Genomic DNA, 23,046 nt, shown 5'->3' on the forward strand with positions numbered 1-23,046 from the left:
ACCGCCACACTAAGGGCAAAACAACATGCTCAGAAAACAATAGCAACAGAGGCAAGCCATACTAGGGGGTACAGCCTCAGGCATGGGCTGCAGGCCCCTTTTTCTAAGAGTGCCTTGTTAATATGGAAAATGTGGTCCAACCCATCGAACAGCAGCTGTACTTTTAAGTGTTCGTGGACTAAGAAAACAAATATGTCAAGAAGCTACTATGGATTACTAATATGTTTAAGTAAAATGTTACTGTGTTATCTGTGATAGCACCCACACATATGAGAAAAATGGGCACATATGTATGTGTGAGACATTGTAGGAATTCTGTCAATGCATAATGCTCATGGATTCTGGGGTGCCTTGAAATGACTCCCACTGGCTGAGCCTTACTGGACATAGAACCCTCGTGAAAACCCGCACGTCTCTGACTAGTGACCCACAGGGCCTCCTCATTTGTGGATGGCTGATTTGTCAAGGATTTTCTGTAGAAAGTGGCCTCCTGAGAAATTACACTGTGTTCCCTGTCCCACCACCCACATACCCACACAGCAGAGGAGGCTGGGAGCACTTTCCCTTCCAGAGAGTGGCCAGGCTTTTGTGCTCCTGAGGGCCAGCCTGCTCCCCTCAGTGTCCAGCCATTGTGTTTCTGCTGGCCTTACTGTTTCCAAGGTCATGGCCCATTGAAGACATTGAATAGCATTGACTGAAAAAGGAAAATAAATGGAACATCTTTGTGTTTGTGTCTGAGGAAGGCACAGTGACTTTCTGTGGTTGGGTCCCTGGGTTCTTGAAAAGGGGCAATAGTGGTAGATCTGGTGTCCCCAGTCTGTGTCCAGCCCAGCTCAGCCCTTCTAAAGTTGGATATCCTCTAAGAGATGGCTGTATTGGTACCTGTTAGGATTGGCCAAACCTGGACCTACAACCACCACACCCCAAAATAAAACTCCCTGAAGAGGCATCTACCTTCTAAGGGACCTCCCAGGCCAAACAGGAGGCCAGCAGTGAGGCACTAGCACTTCACAGAGAGCTGCAGAGCCAGATAGCCATGGCCTGTGGCTTTAGGTGTGCTGGCCGGGACTGAGCTGGACAAGGCAGGAGGCCTGGGCCCTCCTGCACTTCCTAGGGCAGCAGGTTGCTGTTTTCATTGACTTTGAACATCTTGCTAGTCTTGGTTACATAGATGCAGGGGGCCTGAGATGGCCCTAATTGAAGTTAGGAAAATGAAGGAAACCACACTCATCCTGAGTTTTTGAGGTACATAATCTATATCTATCCTAATAAAAGGTAGTATGCCCTTGATCTAGAGAGGCAGCAAAAGTTGGTCTCAAATGCAAAGCATTCATGATTTAAAAAAGATCAAAATTTGATTAATGTTTTTATCCTCATTACAGAATAAAAAATTCTAATTAGAGAAATTAGGTACACTTCACTTGAGAAGGAAATATACCTAATGCCAATCCTTTCACATATACATGTACACCCTGAAGGTTCAGGAACAATGGGCTGGGAGCTGGCAGTTCCCTGTGAGCTGTGTCCTGATCCGGCACCTCATAGTCTTCCTCAGGTTCCTTGGACAAAGGACATGCAAGTCCACAGATCTCAGTTGTGCATATTTCCAAGACTGACTTTCCAGTAACTTTCCAAGTCGGCTTTTAAGAGTCATCAAAACTGGATTTTCACAAACTAAAATTGGTCCCATGGTATCAGAGTACCAAGAACTCTGATTCAGTGTTTTCCTGAGGCTATATGCCGAGGCTCCTGGCAACCCCCCTGCTCTGCCACCCCCACAAGCCAGAGAGCACTTAGCACCACATGGGCCACTGGTGGAGATTTCTGCTGTTTTCCAGAAGAAGGCTCTTCTGTTTATTCATCAGCAGGGCTATCTTATACTGGTCATAGTTTTCTATGGCTCCTACTCTTGCTGTTGAATTGAAAATCAGTATTACTATAAGTGCATCATCATGTTAGGTTTGTCGGACTTTGGGCCTCACCAATGGTGGTGGTGTGATGCATTTTTATCTCAGGTATATTTATACTTAGAATTATAATAACTACCTTTGATGACATTCTGCTCTGTGGACCCAACATGAATCATCCATACTACTGTTGGTAGTGCTAGTGCTGATGGACTTGTAAGTTACAACCACTGCCCCAGAGAAAGGTTGCTTCTCAATGAGTGACACCTCATGATATCACAGAGTTCTTTTACCTTGAAAATCAGGAGAGGATAGTTAGGCTGTGGAATCACTGCTCTTCCTAACTGGGCTGTAAACAAAACAGTTTATTTCAAATATAAGAAGTCACTTCCATTGTAGAGTGTGATGACATAGGTGAATGCAATTGTAAAAACTCATCAATCGTGCACTTGAAAGCTTTACCTTTTATTGAATACAAAGTATAGCTCAATTAAAAAACAAACTGATAAAAAACAATAATAAGAGGCCAGAGGAGGAGAACAGGGGCTTTTGAGAATAAGACTTAAGAATGGGGAGGAGGTCCAGCCAAGAATGCGTGACCACAATGTAATAAGGAAATGTCAGACAAACCCTGAATCAGGAAAGCTCTATTAACAAGCAGAGGGGTTGTGTACTCTTAAAAATGTCAGTGTCACAAGAAACAAAGAAAGGCTACGGAAATGTTCCAGACTGAAGCACTGGATCCTGTCCTGGAGGGGAAAACGCTGTAAAGGGCATGCATGAAGATCAAATGACAATTTGATTATAGATGGTAGATTAAAGTATTGTCAAAGTAGCTATATGAAACTGGTAATTGTGCTATAGTTATGTAAGACAATATCTCCATTCTTAGGAAATATTTTTCAACATATTTAGGGGTAAAGACTCTTCAAGTATGTAACTCACCCAGAAATAGTTTAGAAAATGAAGTTATGTAAGAATGTGTAAAAATACATCTATATGTACACACACACACACACACACACACGCACACACACATTCCCTATTGCTTACCTTGGGAAGAAAAGAAGAAAAAGGATAAGTTTGGGTCTTGTTGCCAAAGTCAGTTCAAGGTTTGACAGGTGTTTTTGCAACATCTGCACCTCCAAGCAAACACAATGTTACCAGAATCCCCTCTTTCAATCAATAACTCCTGAAAGCCACATCATACCCATAGCTGATTTATGAAAACCTTGACTCCTGGTCAGGTCACTGTTACCTGGAAATGAATGGGGCTTAGGCAAAGTTTAGACACTGGGACAATTACATCGATTCAGTTGAATTGAACACACACGAGCGAGAAGGGAGGGAAGTGAAGAGAGTGGGAGAGAGAACCCACAAACAATGAGCAAATGAGCAAACAGGTTAGCAATAGATAAATCTGGGTAAATGGTATGTATGGGCATTCTTTATACTATTTTGCTTTTTATACTTCTTTTGCAAGTTTGGAATTATTTCCAAATAAAAAGTTTTTTCAAAAAAAAATATTGGGAATGAAGGAGCTGGAAAGAATTCCAAGAGCTTCACAGTATAAACTTGGGTCAGTTTGGAGCTGTGTCAGTATCCTGGTGATGGGAGTCACCACGATAATTATACTGCACTAACAGCCATAAATGGGTAATTCCAAAGCAATAAAAGCTAGATTGGTTATTTGGCAAAACTGGGAGAATGAGAGAGAATTTCCTTATTGCTTACTCTGCAGGGAAAAGGAAAACAGTACGGGATTTTTGTTGACAAGGCCAGTTGGAGGTGTGGTGAGTGTTTTCCCAACATCTGTACTTTCAAACAAGCAGAATGTTATCAAGATCCTCTCCCTCAATCAGTAACTCCTGAAAGCCACTATTTACCCATAGTTGCTTCATGAAAACCTTGACTCCTGGGTCAAGTCAGTGTTGCCTGGAGATGAAAGCAGTTCAGGCAAAGTTTATACGTTGGGACAATGACATCTATTCTGTCTAATGGCAGAATTTCTCCAGATGAACCAGGCAGTAGCACCATGGGTCTGGAAGAGGAAGGGGTGCCTAGTGATCTCTCAGTGGGCTTTCAAAGGCCATCATGTCTGATCTTGCTCAGAGGGGCCTTGTGCCCCCAAAGGTGGCTACCACCCCGGCTTACCTCCTATGGGATCCACTGTGGAAGAAGTTGGCTCCATCTCCTGCCCACACTGAAGTTGGCCTAATGGATATGGCAGGGGTTTACTTCCTTCCCCACTGGAAGATGGAAAATACAGCATGGGTTTGTTCAAGCACACTTCCCAGGCACAGAGAAACAACCCCCTCAACCTCACCTGCTTCTGGGATGAGTTAAAGTACAGATTGCACTTTATTCTCCAATCTCTAGACTGTGGAGTCATGAAGCTGAATGCTTCTAACCTTTCCTCTGATAAAGATGGACTGTTTGGGGGACTTGGACATTGACCTATATGATGAAAGCTGTCTGCCTGTTTACCAGCATGTGTAAAACCAAATTGGAACACTGTACAGAGAATTAAACTCAGGTGGAAAAATAGGCTTGTGGTCGCAGACACACTTTATTCTATTTCTTTCCTGGTCATGTCACATTATGTTATTTCCTGGAGAAGGGAAAGTCAAGAACAAGAGCCTACTTTATCTGCACTGGGTCTGGAAGGTCTGTCTGGTCATGAGTCAAAGCCTCATAGCAGAGAAGGATCCATAGCAGAGAAGGGTCCGTAGCAGAGAAGACAAGCATCAGAGCGGGAGATGGGTAGCAAATGAGAGAGAGGCAGAGTCTCAGCTGGCTATGTGCACCCCTAGGAGAAGCTGGAGACAAACAACCCCTGAGCTGCCAGCATGGACTACTGAGGTTAGACAAGAAGATAGCAGCCCTGGGTCCCAGGACTTTGAGGGGCCAAGAGCCCCAGTGCTGCCCTACAACTGTTTAGGGCACAGCCTGGCCAGGGCTGGAGTGAGTCACTGAGAATATACCCAGCTCTCCAATCTGTGGGTCCTGCCACCAATTCATGTCAGCAACCTTGGTCTCAGTTGATAACTTTTTAAGCCCCTGCAATGTTCAAATCACCATGCTGAACACTGTACATGTATTACTTTATTTGCACTCATGACAAGCTCACCCTCTTTTAACACAAGGAAATGGGCTGAAAATGCTGCCCTGCCAAGGTAAATTTCGAATTATTTCCAAATAATTTTAATAAAATTATTTATTTTATTTTTATAAAATTATAAATATTAAATTATATATTTTAAATTTTATATATAATTTATAAATTATTTTCAATAAGTGGTAGAGCTAGGATTTGCAGCCAGGACAGTCTGGCTCCAAATCTCATATACATTTTGCCCCACCACACTGTGCATAAATAAGTGTGTACACAGACATGTACACACATACACACATACATACACACACACAGCATATTGGGTTTTCTAGCTTCAAAGAAGAGCTTAGTGTGGCTTGTCCTAATTGATTCTAGACATTCTGAAGTCACATCTGCTTCGAAAGAAGTAGTGGTATTGACCTAAAGTAACTGATGTTCTATCACGTGGCTGAGATTGTCCCCAGTCTGGCTGTGTATATTGGCAAGGGCTGTTGTTGGGACCTCAGTATCCTGATTTGAGCTGCCAAGAAGGTCAGATTTGGTAAAAGCTGATGGGCTACATGAGAGGGAACTGTCAAAGGGCTGGGCTGGCTCCAGTGTCAGGGAATGTCCAGTCTCTTTCACCCTGGGTCACTTGCCACCTTCTCTCCCCTGTCTTTGCAGCCAACCTCGGTTTGAAGTCCAGGACAGTGGCTCCTGGGGAGCAGCCAGCATACCAGGGGCCGGTGCACTGCATTACAACCATTGTGAGGAATGAGGGCCTGGCGGGGCTGTACCGGGGGGCCAGTGCCATGCTGCTGAGGGATGTCCCAGGCTATTGCCTCTACTTCATCCCCTACGTGTTCCTGAGTGAGTGGATCACACCTGAGGCCTGCACAGGCCCCAGCCCCTGTGCCGTGTGGCTGGCGGGCGGCGTGGCAGGTAAGGGCAGCAGCAGCTGGAGCCGCACCCCTGTGCAGGCCACAGCAGTGGGACAGCTGGGGAACTGCCATGCCCTTTTCAGCCCAGGGGGAGGGCAGGACACATTTAGGTGCTCACCCAACAATTCTTTGTTAGGTACCTACTCTGTCCCCGGCCCTCTCCCACCTCAGTCTCATCCCTTTCCCTAGGCAGCTATGAGAATGGCAGTTCCCATTTGACTTTCACGCAACGGATATATTTTGAACACATCCTCTGTGTCAGGCATTACTAAGCTTTGGAAAGGAAATCCATTATCATGGTTCAGTTTATTAAATGCAGTCTTTGTAATGTAAGGATGCCATTAGCTCTACAAGGTAGGAATCGGTCTCCCTGTTTCACAGATGAGAAAACTCAGGTCCAGAAATGTTAAGTAGCCAATCCCAGGTCATACAGCTGGAGCTGACAGTATAGCAGGGACTCAGCAGCCAGAAAGATTTAAGTTCAAATCCACACTCCATCATTTTGTGACCATGGACTGATTGCTTAACCTCCCTGCTCAGAATCCTGCACCACATCCCTCTTTCATTTAAGGTAAAAGTTGATATCTTTGCAATGGTTTTCCAGGCCCTCAGTGATCTAGCTCCATGTTCCCCACCCACCTCACTTCTACTCCTCTCCCCTTCCTCACTTTCTCCAGTCACACTGGTCTCTGCTACAACTTGACGATGCCTGGCCCTTCCCCGACCACAGGGCCTTTGTACCTGCTACTCACCACCTCCTGAATTTAACAACGTGGAGGCCACTGGGGAGTTTGGCAAGGGTGTAAAAACCTGATGAAGTGGGAGAAAGAAAGAATGGGATGAAGGATATTGGTGCACCCAAGTATACACAACTCTTCTGAGGATTCTGCTATGCTGTAATGAGGAACAGAGAAACAGAGCCATAGCCAGAAGGGCCTTTGGAAGCCAAGAGAGGATGCTTTTTAAGAAGGCTGACATCATGACATGTTTGATGTGATGGGAAAGATCTAACAGAAAGAAGAAAATCATGAATCATCCTCCTCCTCCTCCTCCCTCTCTTTCTCCTCCTCATCATCACAGTTTGCCATTCTGTCAGCTCATAGCAAACACATAACAAAGCTCATGTCTTAGCCACCTAACTACAGTTTCACCTTCTGGCCCCCAGGTGCCTGTGCTCATGCCCAGCTCCTAGTAAGAGCTCAGTCAGTACCGACTGGCAGAGAGGACGGCAAGGCCCCATCTGCTCTCACTTCTGCGGAGAGCAGGTGTGAATGACCTGGCAGGCAAATCCCCTTTTGTGATGCCCTCACCCATGGGCTGAGGGACAAGGGAGTGCACCAGGGCAGTACCCGGGGAAGTGGCCCCATTGTCCTGGCAGAAGGCACAGGTTTAGAGAGGCTCCTGGAGGACCAAGGGCAGGAGGCTGAGGGGACCAGAGGCCAGGACAGGCCAAGGGCCAAGAGCAGTCTAAGGTCTCCTTTGAGAGCTACTGGGCAGCAATTACAAAACCATGCAGAACAGTTGCCCTGGACTTTAACATCAATTTGTTTTTCTCTCCCCATCTAGGAATGTACCAATTTCTGTGTTTCTGTAATAACCTGGCATTGTTTTCCTAGAGTTCCTTACCTGAGCATATCCCATGCGGATGACCTAGTGGCACGTGATCCCAAGGCTTCTATTCCACATACTTGAAAAAGAAAAGAGATTTTTCAAAAAGCTGTCCCTGCTCTGTTTTTGCAACCCCCAGGCTGGCCCTTCGTTGGTGAGCAGCCTGTCTGCCTGTGTTTGTTTAGCTTCTGTGTGTTCAGAGTAAATCCTGCCCTCAGTAAGCTGCAAACCTTCAGCCTCTTGCCTCACCCTGGGCTCTCTTCTGGTGCCCTGGGAATGTGCTGCCAAGTACCTGTGGAGCCTGTTACTCTTTCTCCAATAAAAACTGCTAATAAAGACTGCCATGCCTCGAGCACTGGCTGTGGACTGGCACTGTGCTCAATGCTTCACGTTCATCAATTAATTTGGTCCTCAAAACAGCCCCATAAAGATAGGTACTGCCACCCCATTTTACAGATGAGAAGCCCAAGGCTTAGAGAAGGGAGGAAACTTCTGCCAAGTCTCACAGCATGTGGCGAGGGAGGATCAGAAACAAACTTTGCAGGTTCTAAGCCTGAGCTCTGTCCCTTCTCCCAGCTTAATGAATCTCTAAATGGTAGAAATCCACAAGGAACCAGGCCCCTCCAGATCCTAAGGAGCCAGCCCCTGACACCTGTTTCTTTCTTTTTGCAGGAGCAATTTCTTGGGGGACAGCGACTCCTATGGATGTTGTGAAAAGTCGACTCCAAGCTGATGGGGTTTATTTAAACAAATATAAAGGTGTCCTGGACTGTATCTCCCAGAGTTACCAGAAGGAAGGTCTTAAAGTAAGCCCACAGCAGGCCTGCGGGGTCAGTGTCAGTCCCTGGAAGGTGGTTCACACATTTAGGGGGAGTTGGGACTATAGAAAAGGGAATCAGGAGACCAGGGGGCTGCTGGGGGCTGCTGATGATTATGTGTCAGGTGCCACAAGTGGGTGCTTTGTCAAGCACTTCACCTAGGTGGTCTTTTCACATGGCCGATGGAGGAGATATGTACGTGACCTACCTGACAGAGGTTCAGAGAGGACTGGTAACCTGCCCGCAGCCACACAGCTGGTCCATGGTGGCACCTGGGCCTGGTCCATGTCTGTCTGTCACCGCAGTTTGCCTTCTCAAGATAGGTTGGGCAGTCCTTCCTCACTCATGGTTCAATGCCTTCCCCACTCCTCCTCCCAGTGGGAAGTGCCAGAGCTGCCTTGCCTCCTTCCTGTCCTCAGTCAGCTCATCTCACCAGCTCCAGGCCCTGTGAACTGTCTTCTGCTCTCCCACCTGAGCCCTGACCCCAGACCTCTGGTCTCGGCTGAGGAGGCAGCCTCCGACACGTTTCCCTGGGCTGTGTCTCCTCTGTTCTTCCTACAGCTCAAGAGCTTAACCTAGCACACACCCCTTCCCACCACCTGAAAAGGTGCTGCCCCACGATAGACCAGACTTCCATGTCTGGTATCCAAGGTTATAAACAGATTCATCACCCTCCGGAGAAACCATCCTGCTGGCTCTTCCTTGCACAGGCTCCTTGCTTTCTTGGTGTGGCTCTTAGAGTCAGCAGACGTGGGTTCAAAGTCAGATGTAGCTACTGTGAGCTGGCAGGATCCAAGCAAGCAGCTTCATGTCTCAGGGCCTCAGTTTCTCCCAGAATGATCATGCCTTCCATGAAGGGCGGGGCATTTGTGGGTTAATACAAAAAGCACTCCATTCAATATGTAACCCATAGGGAAGAGTTAACCCTTTCTCATTTGCATTAGTATTATCAGTATTGATTTTATTAGCACCAGTGTTACCCCGGAGCTCTGAGTCTTTTCTCACATGGCTGCCCCACCCCAGGCCCTGCCAGATGAATCCTCCCCATCCTTCCAGGCCCAGTGCAGTCCACTGCCATTCCCAGGATCCATGTCCTTGGCTTGCTTCTCCTGTACCTCTCTCAAGGCACTTCTCACACACCACCACGGGTGGCAGCTATTTCTATTCCTGCCCCTTCTCTGCCTCTTACAGCAAGTTTTCTGAGGTCCTGTTTTACTCTCTCCCCCAACTTGGGAAAGATCCAGAGTTGGGATGACCCAGTGTTGAGGTAAATAACTAACATGCCACATGAGAGGGACAAGATCCAAAAGCTAGATCAAAGGGCCACATCTAAAGGACAGAACTACCAGAAGTCACTGTAAAGTCCAGCCCTTAGTATTCAATCATGGATCAATCATCTCTGTAGAGGATGGGGCAATCTGATTTGATGAAGCCTCCTAGGGAAAAATGCCTAAGGGCTTTAGTTTTCAAATGCTTATTTTTAGAGCACCTAGTATGTGGTAGACACAGTTCTAGGAGCTGGGAACAGAGCAGTAAACAAAAGAGAAAAAGCCCATGCTCTGATCAGCTAATGTGCAGTGAGCCAACAGTGAGACCTATCCGAAGGTTGCATTAATAGAAGTATAGTGGGTAGAATAAGGGAGGTGGAGGCCTCTGCCCTGACCAGATTACAGCTGGAATGTTGCATCCACCTTTGGTCACTACCCATTAAGCAAGACCCTAGTGGTGTCCCGGGAATGAAGACCAGGATATCATAGCGTGTGAGGAGAGGCTGGACCCTGGTTAGTATAAGAAGATATGATACGGAGGAAACTTGAGTTCTGTCTTTATGTTTTAAGGATGGATAAACTCAAAGCTTTCCTATTCTCATTATTTTAAATTCCTTTTTTAAATTTTTAACAAGAGCTGCTCTGACAGAAGGGTGAAGCCCAGCCCTGGTGCGGCCTCAATTGTCTTTTGTATCTTTTTTTTCTTCTTTTTTTTTTTAGCAGAAATACAGTTTGTGATTCAGCCAATGAGTATGGAGGGATATAAAAGTGTTTCAAATGGATGATTCATTTTTATTTGAGATGTTTTTGTCTACTTCCCCAAATATTAATGTGTCATAATTCGTAAAAAGTCTGTAGAGGCAAAATATATTGCTGATATGATTTCCTCTGAAAATTTCTGTGCTTTTTTAAAAAAATGAAGTCCTGGAAGTCAGCTGAGGTCAGACAATTGGTTTCTTAATCTCGATAGCGTTTGGTCCTCACCATTGGTTCAGAGACAGGTTTTAAGTCAAGATAACAATATTCAGTTTAAGTAACCACTGCATGATAAGATGGTTCAAGGTTAATTGTTTAAAATTTGTATTAATTGGTCAAAAATTGGTAATGTATGAGCATAGGAAGCTTCCGAAACTACATGAGGATATACTGTCTCGATGCCCTGCTTGAGGTCCCTGTCCTCGCTCGAAGGCAATTACCGTAAAATTTCTTGTGATACATTTCAAAAACATTTACAGTGTATATAAGAATATATGTGTAGGTACATATCTATGTATGCTTGTATATGTGACTGTTTACTTATGAACATAAATAGTAACATGAACAAAAATAACCACACCATCTAGAACAATCAGGTTGTCTCAAAGGCAGTTTTCTGGCAGTGGCAGCAGGAGGAGGTAGAGAGGTTTCCTCCAGTGCCCCAGGGATGGCTCCAGTTCCCAGCTGGCTTGGACTCTGGCCGTATGGAGCACCCCTCCCCAAGCATTCTTGACTGTGGCTGGCAGAGGCAGAGTGCAAGGCCCCAAGCCCATCATCATCCAATCTGTTCTCACCTTGCTATGGAAGAAGTTTGTGACAGGAAAGAATTAGAAAGGCATTAATAATGACGATGGTGACCAATTTGAGTAGCTCTTTGTAACCCACTTAGGGATGATCAGTGGTGCAGCCTTTGTGGTGGGGAAAATCAAAAGACCATGGACTTGTCGAGGCATCCCCAAGCAGAAACAGAAGAAAAGTCTGGTAGTTTTGGAGCCATTCTCTGCCCACTGTTAGGGTCGTCTTGGGCTACATGGACCATAGCTCTGACTTGGAGAGTTGCCATCTGAAATAACCAGGCTGGTGAAGCACCTTGGTAATCTTGGCTCCATGGAAGCAGCTGCTGTGGAGGGGCTGTGGCAGTGAGATGAGGCTGAATGGCAGACAGAGGGGCCATTTGTAGGTAGACAGCTTCCGGAGGTACCAGGGCCAGCTGCTCTGGGTTGCTGTCCCTGGGGAATCTGGAGCCTTCCTCTCACTCCAGGAAACCTGAACTGCAGCCACCAGGACTCTTTCACTTCAGAGGCTCTTCCTTTTTCACGTCCAAATGTTCATTTATTCATTCATTCATTTACTCATCCATCCATCCATTCACTGATTCAATTAATGTGTTTATGGAAGGTCTACTCTGGGCTAAGCACTCGCAGGTGCTGGGGTTTCAGAGGCAAACCACCCACACAGCCCTGCATTCACTGCCCTGATTGTGATTGCTAATCCCACCCCCACCTCTGTTGTCTGTCCTTCCTGACAGATAAGTCAGGGACACTTGGGGAACAGTGTGAGGAGTGCTGTGATGGGGAGATACCAAGTGCACAGAAAGTGAGGGGCCATCATCCACCTGGGGGTGGCCATGGGGACACTGCCAGGCTGCAAGCCAGGCCTGGGAAGCGCTCCACGCAGAGGGGACCAAAAGAGGCCCAGTGGAGGAAAAAGGCTGGCACCTTAAAGGAATGACAGGCTGTTAACCTGCCCAGAGTGTCAGCTGTGAGGGGCCGCCCAGAGAAAGTGCAAGGGAGAGCATGTGGGTCCTTGCAAGCCAGGAAAGGGTGTGGACCTGACCCCAGGCCATAGGGAGCCATTGAGGCTTTGTAGGGTGGAGTGAGGGGGACTTGGTCTGGAGGTCATATGCTCTGAAAGCTCTGGGTAAAAGCTGTCAGGTCTGCACTTTTTTTGCCTTCTGTGGGCTCTGCAGCAGAGCAGGCCACAGCTGCTGGAGGGAGGGCTGTCTGCCGATCTGAAGTGGCCCACAGCTCCTGCAGGGCCCGGGGCTGTGGGACAGAAGGCTCACACTCCAAGCTGGGCCCTGGCTGCCTCCGCCTTGCAGAGCAGAGCCAAGCCCAGACCCACAGGGGAACTTCTGTGGGCACCGGCATGGAATTTTCCTCTCAGAGTTTGACCCAGTTTCTGGCTGTTATTCAGTCACTCTGGATGAGCCTGTGGAATTCCAGAAAGGTCAGACATTAGAGAAGAGTGTTAATATTACCAGGATCTCACTTGCACCCTGCCTGAACAGCTCGAGGTCTTGGCCGAGCCACTTGTTCATCTCTAGGGATCCTTGTCCATCAGCCCCTTTCCTGGGGCCATGTTGCACCCTGGAGGCTGCTGTGAGATGCTGGCACCTCTCCTGAAGGAAGGCCACCTGATATCCTAGCCAGTGACAGAGGCCTGCACCAACTCTGATACCACAGTGCCCAGAGACTGGGGAAACTGGGGAAATGAAAAGGGTTGGTTTCTACTTTTACAAAATGACCACTTCTGTTTCTTAAACTTAGAAAATTATACAGGAATCAGAGTAGGTTTCTATCTGTGCCTGACAGTTCTCAAGTCATTTATATTTGTGTGGGAGCTTGCTTTTAGATGGTTGTTTCTTACCAGAGGATGCATTAAAGGCCAGCTCCTCCCCACAATCCCCCTCTCCAAAGCTCTTACCTGCTCTCATCATTTTCTGGGTCATGTTGTCATTGTTCCTGAAGGGGCCTTGTCTCTGCTAATGGGTTATAACTGCTTGAGAGTTGGAATCACATCACATTTATGAGCCGACACTCAACACCAAGCAAGAAGATTGAGGAAGGAAAGGAAGATCATAGGCAGTGTTTGGGAAGCATCACATAATACTCCCTAGGGATGGAAGACAAATACAGGTGTCATGGAGCAGCAAAGGCAGAGTTCATCAGCTCATCAGCACAGGCCATTCTTCCTGAGCACGCATCCTAGTGATGGAGGTTGAGTCCTACTCCCTATTACGTGATAGACTATTGATAAGAACAAGGAGGGTGATGATGATAATCAGCAGTTAATGCATGCTTATACTGTATGCCAGGCACCGTGCCAGTGCTTGAAAAGCCTCATCTCATTTAGTCCCTCCAACATTCTTATCAGGTCAATTCTATTATTATCCCCCTCTTACAGTCGGGAAAATTGAGTTCCAGAGACTTTGCCATTGGCCCAAGTGACTCAATGGCAAAGCTGTGCCTCAACCCCATGTCTGCAGAGTCTTAAGCACAGCTCGAGTTCTGTTCTCTGCCACTTTTGGGATGTCCTGTGAAGCCCCTGCTACAGGGATTGGGCATGGCTGGGTGCTCTGTCTACTTAGGGCTTCTAGATTCCCGAGGAGAGAGAGAGAGAGAGAGAGTGTGTGTGTGTGTGTGTACATGTGAGAGAAGAAGAGAGAGAGGGAGAGAGAGGGCAATTTAAAAAGTGTATGTAGGTGTTTTCCTGGCCCAACAGCTTACCTATAGTATTTAGTGCATGTATATCAGGCATGACATGGGTCAAGGCAGGGCATGACTGGGACTTCCCTGTGTGGTCTCTGCCTGCACAGGTCCTTTGGGCTCTGGCGGGGGACAGGGCCTGGGTGGGCAGCACCACGAGCCATTCTCTGCCCCCCCTTGGTGGCCCTGCAGAGGGTGTGGGTCAGTCCCCTGCAATAACCCAGTCCCTGTGCAAAGGTGTTTTTCAGAGGCATCACTGTGAATGCGGTGCGGGGCTTCCCCATGAGTGCGGCCATGTTCCTTGGGTACGAGCTGTCGCTGCAGGCTATCCGTGGGAACCACGCAGTGACGAGCCCATGAGCGCCAGGTCAGTGTGCTTCCGTCCCGGCCAATTGTGCCTCCCAGGAACTTGAAACTCTTTTTTTTTTTTTAATCATGAGAATGTTGTGGCCTTCTGAAATGTCCTGTTGTTTGTCACGTATCTAATCTGTGGTAGGCTGGGGCTAGAGCTGCCACCCTTTTCATCACCAAACAGCAGTTCAGAAATGCCCACCAGTGACTTGTGGCATGCTGGGTCCCCAGGGACCAAGTCTGGCACAGAATATACCTGTTTCCAGACAGCTTGCCTCTCCGTTTCTCCATCCAGCAGCTTCAACAGCCCTTGCAGAGAAGTACTTTTACCTTCACTGTGCAGACGCAATGACCCAGGCTCACAAGCGAGGACTGCAACCAGGGTACCTGCAGGGGGCACCGTCTTCCCACCTCCCTACTGAACTGCACAGCTTGACTCTGAGAGCCACCCACAGGCTCCCAGAGCCCTAGAGGACAGGTCTCTGCCACCATTCTTTGCCTCCCATACCCTCTTTTTCTTTCTCATTGCAGAAAGATCACTGTAGCCTGAGAACTCTTCTAAAGACAGCAATCTGACTCCTGTGCTCACATGCCCTCCTTGGCTCCCCATTGCCCTCTAGATAAAGCCTTCACCCTGCTTCCGCTGGCCTCACCCCTCATCACTGTTCTGAATGTCCTGCCCTCTCTCTCGCCCCTAGGTCTTTGCTCAGGCTGTCCCCTCTGCCTGACATCCTCTTCTCGCTCCTTTCCCACTGTCCTTGGCTTCACCAGCTCTTTGCCATCCAGGCTGTAGAAGTCTCCTCCTCCAGGATGCCGGCTTGCTTTCTCAGCTGGGGTGAGTCGCGCCTTCTGCAGACCATCCCCCACCCCCACCCACACTGCATCCTAAATGCCAGAGGACGCCCTCACTCCCCAGGTGGGGCTGCTGCGCTGTCCCTACCTTTGCACTAATGGTGCCTGGCACAGAGCCCGGCACACAAAGGGCCACTCAGCAGTGTTGTCGGATGGGTGGATGACCAACCCCCACATCCCCTCAGGCCTCCTCTTCCTCCCTGTGTTTTTTCTTCCTCATTGTCTGGTCCCATACCGGCTACGCGCAAAGCTCAGAAGACAAAGTGAGTGTGGACTGAACTTTCTAGTCAACCAAGAAGCCATTTGACATCAGTCTTGGTTAGCACAAATTCTCCTGGGAAGGATGATCTTTGTCTATAAAACCTCACTGCTGCCTCCCCTGTGAGCTGGCAGGGGCATTCTTGGGATGGCAGAGCCCTGCCAGGGTGCATGGATGGTGCCAGAACCTGGACAAAGGGAGGGGGCCTGACCAATCAGGCTGACTGTAGTTAGCCCAGGACAAGCCCCAGAAGCTGGCTTCAAATAAAATGCTCTCCACTTTTTGCTAAAGTGGTAACATTCACAGCTTTTCTGCCTATTTGCCCTTTCTTATAAAAGAAAAAGGGTAGCAACCCAGTTTGCATAATTAAACATCTTGAGTGAAGAGTTACTGCATTTGGGTGGCATCCAGGATAGGGAAGGAATTCATCTTATTCTTAAAGCTGTGCTCAGATATTGGCCATTTCCCCCTTTTAACAGAGAAAAGTAATTTCTTAAAAATCCTATAATAAAAGCCAGGCACTTTTATTGTAGACAAAAATAGAAAATTTAAATAAACAGAAAGAACAAAATAATAAGACCTGTCATCACAAGACCTTGTTGTTATTCTTTCAAGTATGTCTTATGTGTATTTTCAACTTGGGATCCTATTCTACACAGTGTTTTACAGCCCTCTTTTCCCATTTAGTAGTTTGGGACCATTTTCTCATGTCATGAAATCTTCAGCTACAAGATGGTTTTAATGCCAAGACCTCCCCGATCCCAGAGTGGCTGGATGCCTGCCCAACCTGTCGTACCTGCCACTGTGACCACCCTGGTGATTAACTGCTTCAGGACAAAGGAGGAAATTTCTAGCAACCCAATCACGATTGTCCTGCATTTAGCCTTTCACAAGCAGTGACCAACCCAATTGGAAGCTTTTCTTTCTGAAAGCGCTCTTTCTTGCAAGGGGCATAGACATCTGTCTCCCTCAGGAGGGAGGACTGCTGAGGCAGGGAGGAGGCTGTTGCCTCCTGGTAGGAGAGGGAGGTTCCCAGCCACCGGTCTGCAGATTCATTTTAAACAAGTCTTGCCCATGGCATTCAACTTCCTGCTCCAACCCCAAAATACCAAGGCCTTTTAACAAGACTAGATTTTAATTTACCAAGTAGCTCTGAGATTTGGGGAAGCCCATGCTCTGGCAGCAGTCACACCCACTCTTTGAATGCCTCCCTCATTGTCTAGACCCAGGACAGAGTGAGATGACGTATATTAGAGATCTAGGGAGCCAAGCCGTCCCTAAGAAGTGGCAGGATGGGGACCATCTCAAGAGTTCCTGGGTACAGATGACAGGGATGACTTGAGAATTGTTTCTAAGAGCCTGCAGGGGATAGATCACCGAGCTCTCAGCAGCTGCCAGGTGACTTCCAACAACCAGGCATGGAAATCTCCCCCAGCTTTTCCAAGTCCCATGCGGGAAGATCAGTGACCTTTGGTGGTAGAAGTGGCATCCTGCCCACTTACCAGTGGCTGGCTCTCAGACTTGTCTGTGGCTCATGAATCAAACTCTGCCATCCCTACCTGTCCAAGACCAGCCCCCAGAGCTTCCTGAAATAGTGCTGGTCTGCCCTCTGTCCTGACATGCATGCTCCAGGTCTCATTAGCCTACTTTCAGTTTCAGGAAAACTGATTTTCAAGGAAAGAAGACATAGTGCTCTTATGATACCTTTGTTGAACATTTACAAATAGCCCTGGCAACCCTGAGAGCCTCTGCCACTCTGTACTTTGCCTCTTGCTGCTTCACAAACCCAGTCTCCAAATGGGTTGTTTGACCCCAAGATCCAAGATTTCAAGACTCCCGTTAGAAGATGTTCTTGTCTTTCCTCCTTTTTCCCAGGGTCTCATCCCATTAACAGGTCAATGCTAAAAGTGTCTGCAGAACCCATGATGTGAATTTACTGAAGAGAAAGACTCTCCGCCAGGTGGGCTTTCAGCCAAGCAGGCTGTCTTCGGAACCCCTTCCTTCCTTCACAATTACAAGCATTCTGATCCCCACCCCGGCTGGGGCAGCGGAGCTTCTGCCTTGGAGGGATTCAACTGACCATTGGTCAACTGATCACCAACTATTCCAGCTTTGGACCTGTACCTGGTAACAAACAAACAAACAGAACAAAACAAAACTGGAGTAAAATAGACCCTTGTAACATTGTAAACACATTGTAAACTCACTGTGAATTCATGGAAGAGCTGGAGTTGGTTCTAAGTTTCAAAATAAAAGCATTAAAAACCTCTTCACATTGTTTCTCTGTCAGATGCCTCTGCCTGGCTTCCAAGAGGCACCTGGCCACTGTCGTTCTTCGCTCTCTGTTCAGGCCTCTGTGGGTGTTGCAGGCCCAGAGGAAAACCCCCTCCACACAGTTGAGGAGAGAAACTGAGCGGGGGCAGCCTGGCTTCTTTTTTCCCAGATGCCTAAGGTCGGCAGCGGAGGGCATAGCGGTTGAAAAGGGTGATGAGGGACAGAAACCTTCTAGGGGTTCTCCCACCCTGAGCAGTGGCACACGTTGGTGACTTGCTTCAGAGAGGTTGGCCCTGGGCTTGGTTGGGGTGGGCACTCTCTGGGCCTTATTTTTACATGGAGAACAAAACAAAACAAAATACTTGATCCACAGTCTGGTTTCCAGAGTGACTTCCTTGTTCTAAATTTTATTCCTTACTTGAGCCGCGTGGGGAGGCCATTGCTATTTTGCTGTTATGTTGCTTGTGTCCCTGCAGCCTCTCCCAATTCTGTACCCACAACAAGCATTCCTAGTCAATCATAGAGCCCTTTCTTGATGAGCTGAGTGGCGCCTCAGAGTCTTTCTCAGCACAGTGCCGTGGCAGCCACCACCAGCCGCGCAGAACTGTCATACAAAATGAATCTATTTGCCATCCCTGGCTTAAATCCCAGTGAAGGAAATGTCCTCAAATTTGTTCTTTTTTTCTTTCTCTTGAAAAGGTCTTCCTTGGTTTCTCCACTACGCTGTTCCCCCACCACCCCCTGCCTTTGAGTGATTTGGGCCATGTCTCTGAAAAATCTCTGCCTTGTCTCTGAAAAATCTCTGCCTTAATAGACCCAAGACCAAAGCAATGCTATGGTGCAAAAGAGATGAAAGTGTTCCATCTCTTCAGTGTGAAACCTGTTACTGGAGCGGAGGGTTCCATGCTTGAAATAAAACCCTCAGCATGCCCTCCTCAATCTTTCTCCTTCACAGCCCCTGGGACTGCAGGGTCCCCTGGGTATCTCTGCAGGTTACCGTTCAAGCTGCCCACCCTCCAGCAGTGGGACATTCATTCATTTGTTCAGTCATCAAACATTTGCTGAGCAGATGCTGACCTAGGTGGCGGGGACAGCCACGAGGGACTCCAGTGGCATGTCATTCTGGTGCATTGGAGAGGCTCTATTGATGGGAGAGACCAGCCTGCCCGTCTGCCCCAGTATCACTGGGTCTGGGTGAGCACGGAGGATGCGAGTGAAGAGATGCTTCTGGCACCTGGTTCATCCCTGGGTAGACCTGAAGTCTCTGCTCTAACACATCCTAGAATGTGTTTCTTAAGTCTGCCTCAACTGGACCATTTGCTGGTGCAAGGCGTGCTTGCACAGTTTGTTTAGAAGTGGTGCTGTGTCCACAAGGCCAACTGGAGTCTTCTACTGGGTGCTCCTGATGAGGCTGAGATGCAACAACCACCTTCTTCAGGTGTCTGAGCCTTTCCTAGTTTCTATTAATCATTGTGGCACCTCTTGATGGTAGAAGGAGGCAAGCAGAGAGAAGCATTGCTGATCTAGTTTACAGATGAAGAAACTGAGGCTCCAACATACCTGAGCCCCAGCTCAGGATTTTACCACCAATCCCATTTGATAATCTTCCTGAGGCTACACTTCTCTGCTGTCCAGCCCAGGGAACATCGCCAGCAGCCGTGATGAAGGCTATTTTATGGTGTAAAAAAAGACAAAGTTGTTGGGACACATAAGTATGGAGTCTGAAACTTCTGTTGAAGGCCTCCCATCAACCACATCAGAACTGCCCTTCTGGACGCACCTCTCATTGCTCTGGTCCAGGTTCCCTGTGCTCTCACCATTTCCCCCATCCCATCCAGTGCCAGGCATATAATGGCGTTTAAATGTTGCTGAAAGAGTTCCCAAGTGATCCAACAAGCCTGCTGGGCCAGCTGCTGTCTGCCCAGCACCCTCCAGGCTTCCCTGCCTCTATGCTTTTCTTTAACCTATAGGACACTCTTACCCCCAGCATCACCAGGAACAGTAATGCTCCCTGTTTTAGACCCAGCTCAGATGCTTTAAGCCCTTAGATGTTAGGGCTTCCTTGATTCTCTCTCTCTCTCCTCCAGCAGCATCCATGGCCCTTCCACCGACGTGACCCCTTTGGCACTGTGTCCCTCCCTGTGCTACAGTCATGTCTGTGCACCCTCTCTTTCTCACTGGCCTGTGCCCCCCTTCAGAGCCAGGGCTGAGTCTTCCCAATCCTTAGATTCAGCATAGCAGCAAGAATGAACAGGATTTAGAATAAAGGAAGCATAAATTAATGGGCAAAAATGCAAGCATGACCATGTTAATTGAGAATTGTTTGTAATAATGAAAATTCAGAAACTTTCTAAATGCCTATCAATAGAAGAGGGGGTTGAACAAACAGCCACTAAAAAGAATGAGATAGATCTCACATATATTGTCATGGAAATATGTCAGCGACATTGTAAGTGCAAAAATGGGGGGAGCAGAATAACATATATGATGTTATTCATTTTCATTTTAAAGTATATATCGTATATGGGTAATTATATGGGTATTGAAAAACCCTTGAAGGATACACACCAAATTTAACAGTGGCTATTTCTGGGATGTGGGATTGGGAGAAGACTTTCAGTTCTGACTTTGATGTTGGTGATTTCTTTGTACATCACTATAATGATGGTGATTTGATGATGGTGATTATTTTAATGTTTTAATTTTTTACAGCAAGCATATATTGTTTTTATAATTTCTTAAAATAAAAGCACACCTTATTGCAGAGCTAGGGCTCCCTGCTGGACACTTGTTTTCCAGGCTGCAGGCTGGCTCTGCCTCGCTGCCCAGCCTCAGCCTGGCTCTGAGTAACGGCCCCTGCCACACTCCCTCCCCCCGCCCTCCTCCATGCTGGGCAGACACTGCCTCAGCACATCTTCTGCACCTTCACTCCCACCCAGGAGCACCTGGCCTGCAATGAATGAAACTCGGCTTTATTGAAGAAACTCGGCTCCAACCCAAACAAATCTCATGTGGTAGCCAGATCTGGAAGGGGTCAGCCAGCAACGGATCTGCTTCCTCTTAGATTTTTCTGGAGAGGGCAATCTTGTGGAATAGTTGGGGCCAAGAGCTTGGGAGTCTTCCTCCATCAACACATTATGGTTCTATTTAACCAAATATATATATATATCTCTAAGTGTGTGTGTGTGTGTGAGAGAGAGAGAGAGAATGTGTGTGCGTGTCTGTGTGTGTGTAGTCTGACTGTGGCCAGTGCTGTTATAGGCATTGGGTCACAAAGGCAGGGACCCTGCCCTCAGGGAGCTTAGTATCAGGCATTAATTTCTGTTGTCATGGTCAGGAAAGTCTTTAAACAAATGGAATCCTATTTTTAAGAAGGATGAAAACAAAACAGAATTCCAAGCCAAGCACTAGTTTTGATGTCTGTGTCTTGGAGTTGGGGGGCTTCAGGGTTGGCCAATTTGCCTTACCAGGGAAGACGAAAAGAAGAACAAAAACCGTTACCATACAGCAGCAGTTCTCAACAGCAGCCCCTTTCACCCTGAAAATTATTAAGGACCTCAAAGAACATCTGCTTATATATTTACCAACAATTACTGGAAATTCAAACAGAATTTCAAAAATATTTATCCATTTAGGTATAATAATAAACCCATGACATTTTAACATAAATAACATTCTATGAAAATAACGATTCTTTCTAAACCAATGTAATTAACGAGAAGACTTGCGTTTTCCGTGTTTGTGGCTAAGTCTGGCTTAAACAGAGGGCAATTGTGTTCCCCTGTCTGCTTTTGCTTTTAGTCTATGGGTTATCACTTGCAATATAGCCTTTGGGAAACTCCATTGCACGCTTGTGAGAACGTAAGATTGAAAAGAGCAGATAACATCTTAGTGTTCTATGAAAGTGGTTTTGACCTCGTGGGTCCTCTTTGAGAACTGCTGCCCTACAGGAGAAAAAATACATATGTGTGTGTGTATATATATATATATGTACACACACACACACACGTATATATCCCTCACCCAAAGGCTGATACCCTGCAGAATCACCACTTGGTGGCAGCAGAGGTCAACTAAACCCTCAGCAGGAATCCGCATCTGAGGACCTTGGCCCTGTGGTGAGAGCAACTGGGCCCCGTGACACTTCTTTTCCTGTTTCCTGGGTCTCACCATCTCCCTTGGCGTTGCTCTTTTCCTTCTCTGTGGTGAAAAGAACTTCACACTAGGGAGACCTTCCCCTTGGGTTCCAGTTTCACGTAGGCCATCAGCCATCTGTGCTCTTGCAGGCATCGGTGCCCCCTGAGCCATCTGTAAAATGGCCACACTGGTCTCCCTTACCTACTTTGCACAGTTTCCATAAGAATCAAGTGCAAAAGTGTTTTTGTAAACTGTAAAGTGAAAAACATAGGGGTTGGAGGAAGGGGTGGCCTGGTGTGATTTTTCTGGTTTCTGTTCTTTGCCTGCCTTCTTCTCTGAGTCTGGGTTGTTTGCTTTTTCCAGGAGGTGAACACAGGATGACTACAGTGTTCCCTGGGCCTCATCTCTGCATGTGAAGCCCTGAGAGCTGCAGATGTTTGGTCTTTGGACCTCCAAGTGGACATTAATTAGCAAGCGTGGGCTAGGATGGTGCAGACACTGACGTGGCCCTTCTGATGCCTGGGATGCCTCATGAGTCACTGATTCAAGCCCTCCAAGGATCTGATCCCCAATGCCCACTCTGCTAGGCTGGCATCAAAGAGCTTTCCAAGAAATGTTTGGTCCAGCAGAAAAGTCCAGACCATGAGCACCGGGAGCCAGAAACCACCCAGAGAAACGTTGCTTCGCTCCTCTGTCTGAGGATGGGGAGGCACCAGTGAGCTCTGGGCTTAGCCACTCCCTCCAGTCTCAAGTACCACATCCCTGTGCCTCCGGTCTCCTCTCAGCATCGACCAGGTTTTTCCCCACTCCTGCACCCGTGGATCCTGAGGACAGCAGTAGCGCCTTCCTCACCGCACGCTGAGTCCAGCGCGTGCTCCTCACTGTGCACTTATTAGTGTCTGTTGAGTGATTAAATCACATCCTCAGGTCTGCAGCAAATAAATGAAGGTTTCTTTATTTTTTATTAACTAAATTGAGATTTTTTTCAAGCTGATGACAGAAAAACAATAATTTTGCCATTTCAGGGTAAAACTTCGAAATTCCAAGTTAAATGCCCAGTTTAAGATTTTTTCCTTCTCCACCTTCCCCTGGGGTTGACTTTAGATCTGGGAGGTTTGGGATTTAGGGAGAGGCTTCAGGGTCCTGGGAGGTGCTCTGTCCTACCCTGATGTTCTTCCTGGCTAGTCCTGGGCATGGCTTTCCCTCCAGGGTGGCTTCTGTATAAACATCTTCAGTCCCATTTGGTCCCTGTCCCGTGGTCCGAGCCTGCCATATAGGCCCATCCCAAGGCCT

General features: G+C 47.5%; 1 protein-coding gene across 6 annotated transcripts in view; it reads left to right on the forward strand.

Moving 5' to 3' along the window:
- SLC25A48 (solute carrier family 25 member 48) overlaps positions 1-22,721 on the forward strand; it is a 53,728-nt gene extending 31,007 nt beyond the window's left edge. The window contains exons 2-6 of one of the 6 annotated variants that reach the window (XM_063724284.1): positions 3,649-3,700; positions 5,686-5,943; positions 8,223-8,356; positions 14,118-14,247; positions 17,218-17,611. In XM_063724284.1, the coding sequence (XP_063580354.1) occupies positions 3,649-3,700; positions 5,686-5,943; positions 8,223-8,356; positions 14,118-14,240 (567 nt within the window). In that variant the 3' untranslated portion in view covers positions 14,241-14,247; positions 17,218-17,611. Of the gene's footprint in view, positions 1-3,648; positions 3,701-5,685; positions 5,944-8,222; positions 10,906-14,117; positions 14,248-14,526; positions 15,917-17,217; positions 17,612-22,116 lie in introns of those variants that run through there. The other 5 variants (XM_054555287.2, XM_063724286.1, XM_063724287.1 and 2 more) reach the window with 5 other exon arrangements.
- Positions 22,722-23,046: the final 325 nt, after the last annotated feature.

This window comes from Pongo abelii, chromosome 4, assembly GCF_028885655.2.
Source record: "Pongo abelii isolate AG06213 chromosome 4, NHGRI_mPonAbe1-v2.0_pri, whole genome shotgun sequence".
Classification (NCBI taxonomy): domain Eukaryota; kingdom Metazoa; phylum Chordata; class Mammalia; order Primates; family Hominidae; genus Pongo; species Pongo abelii.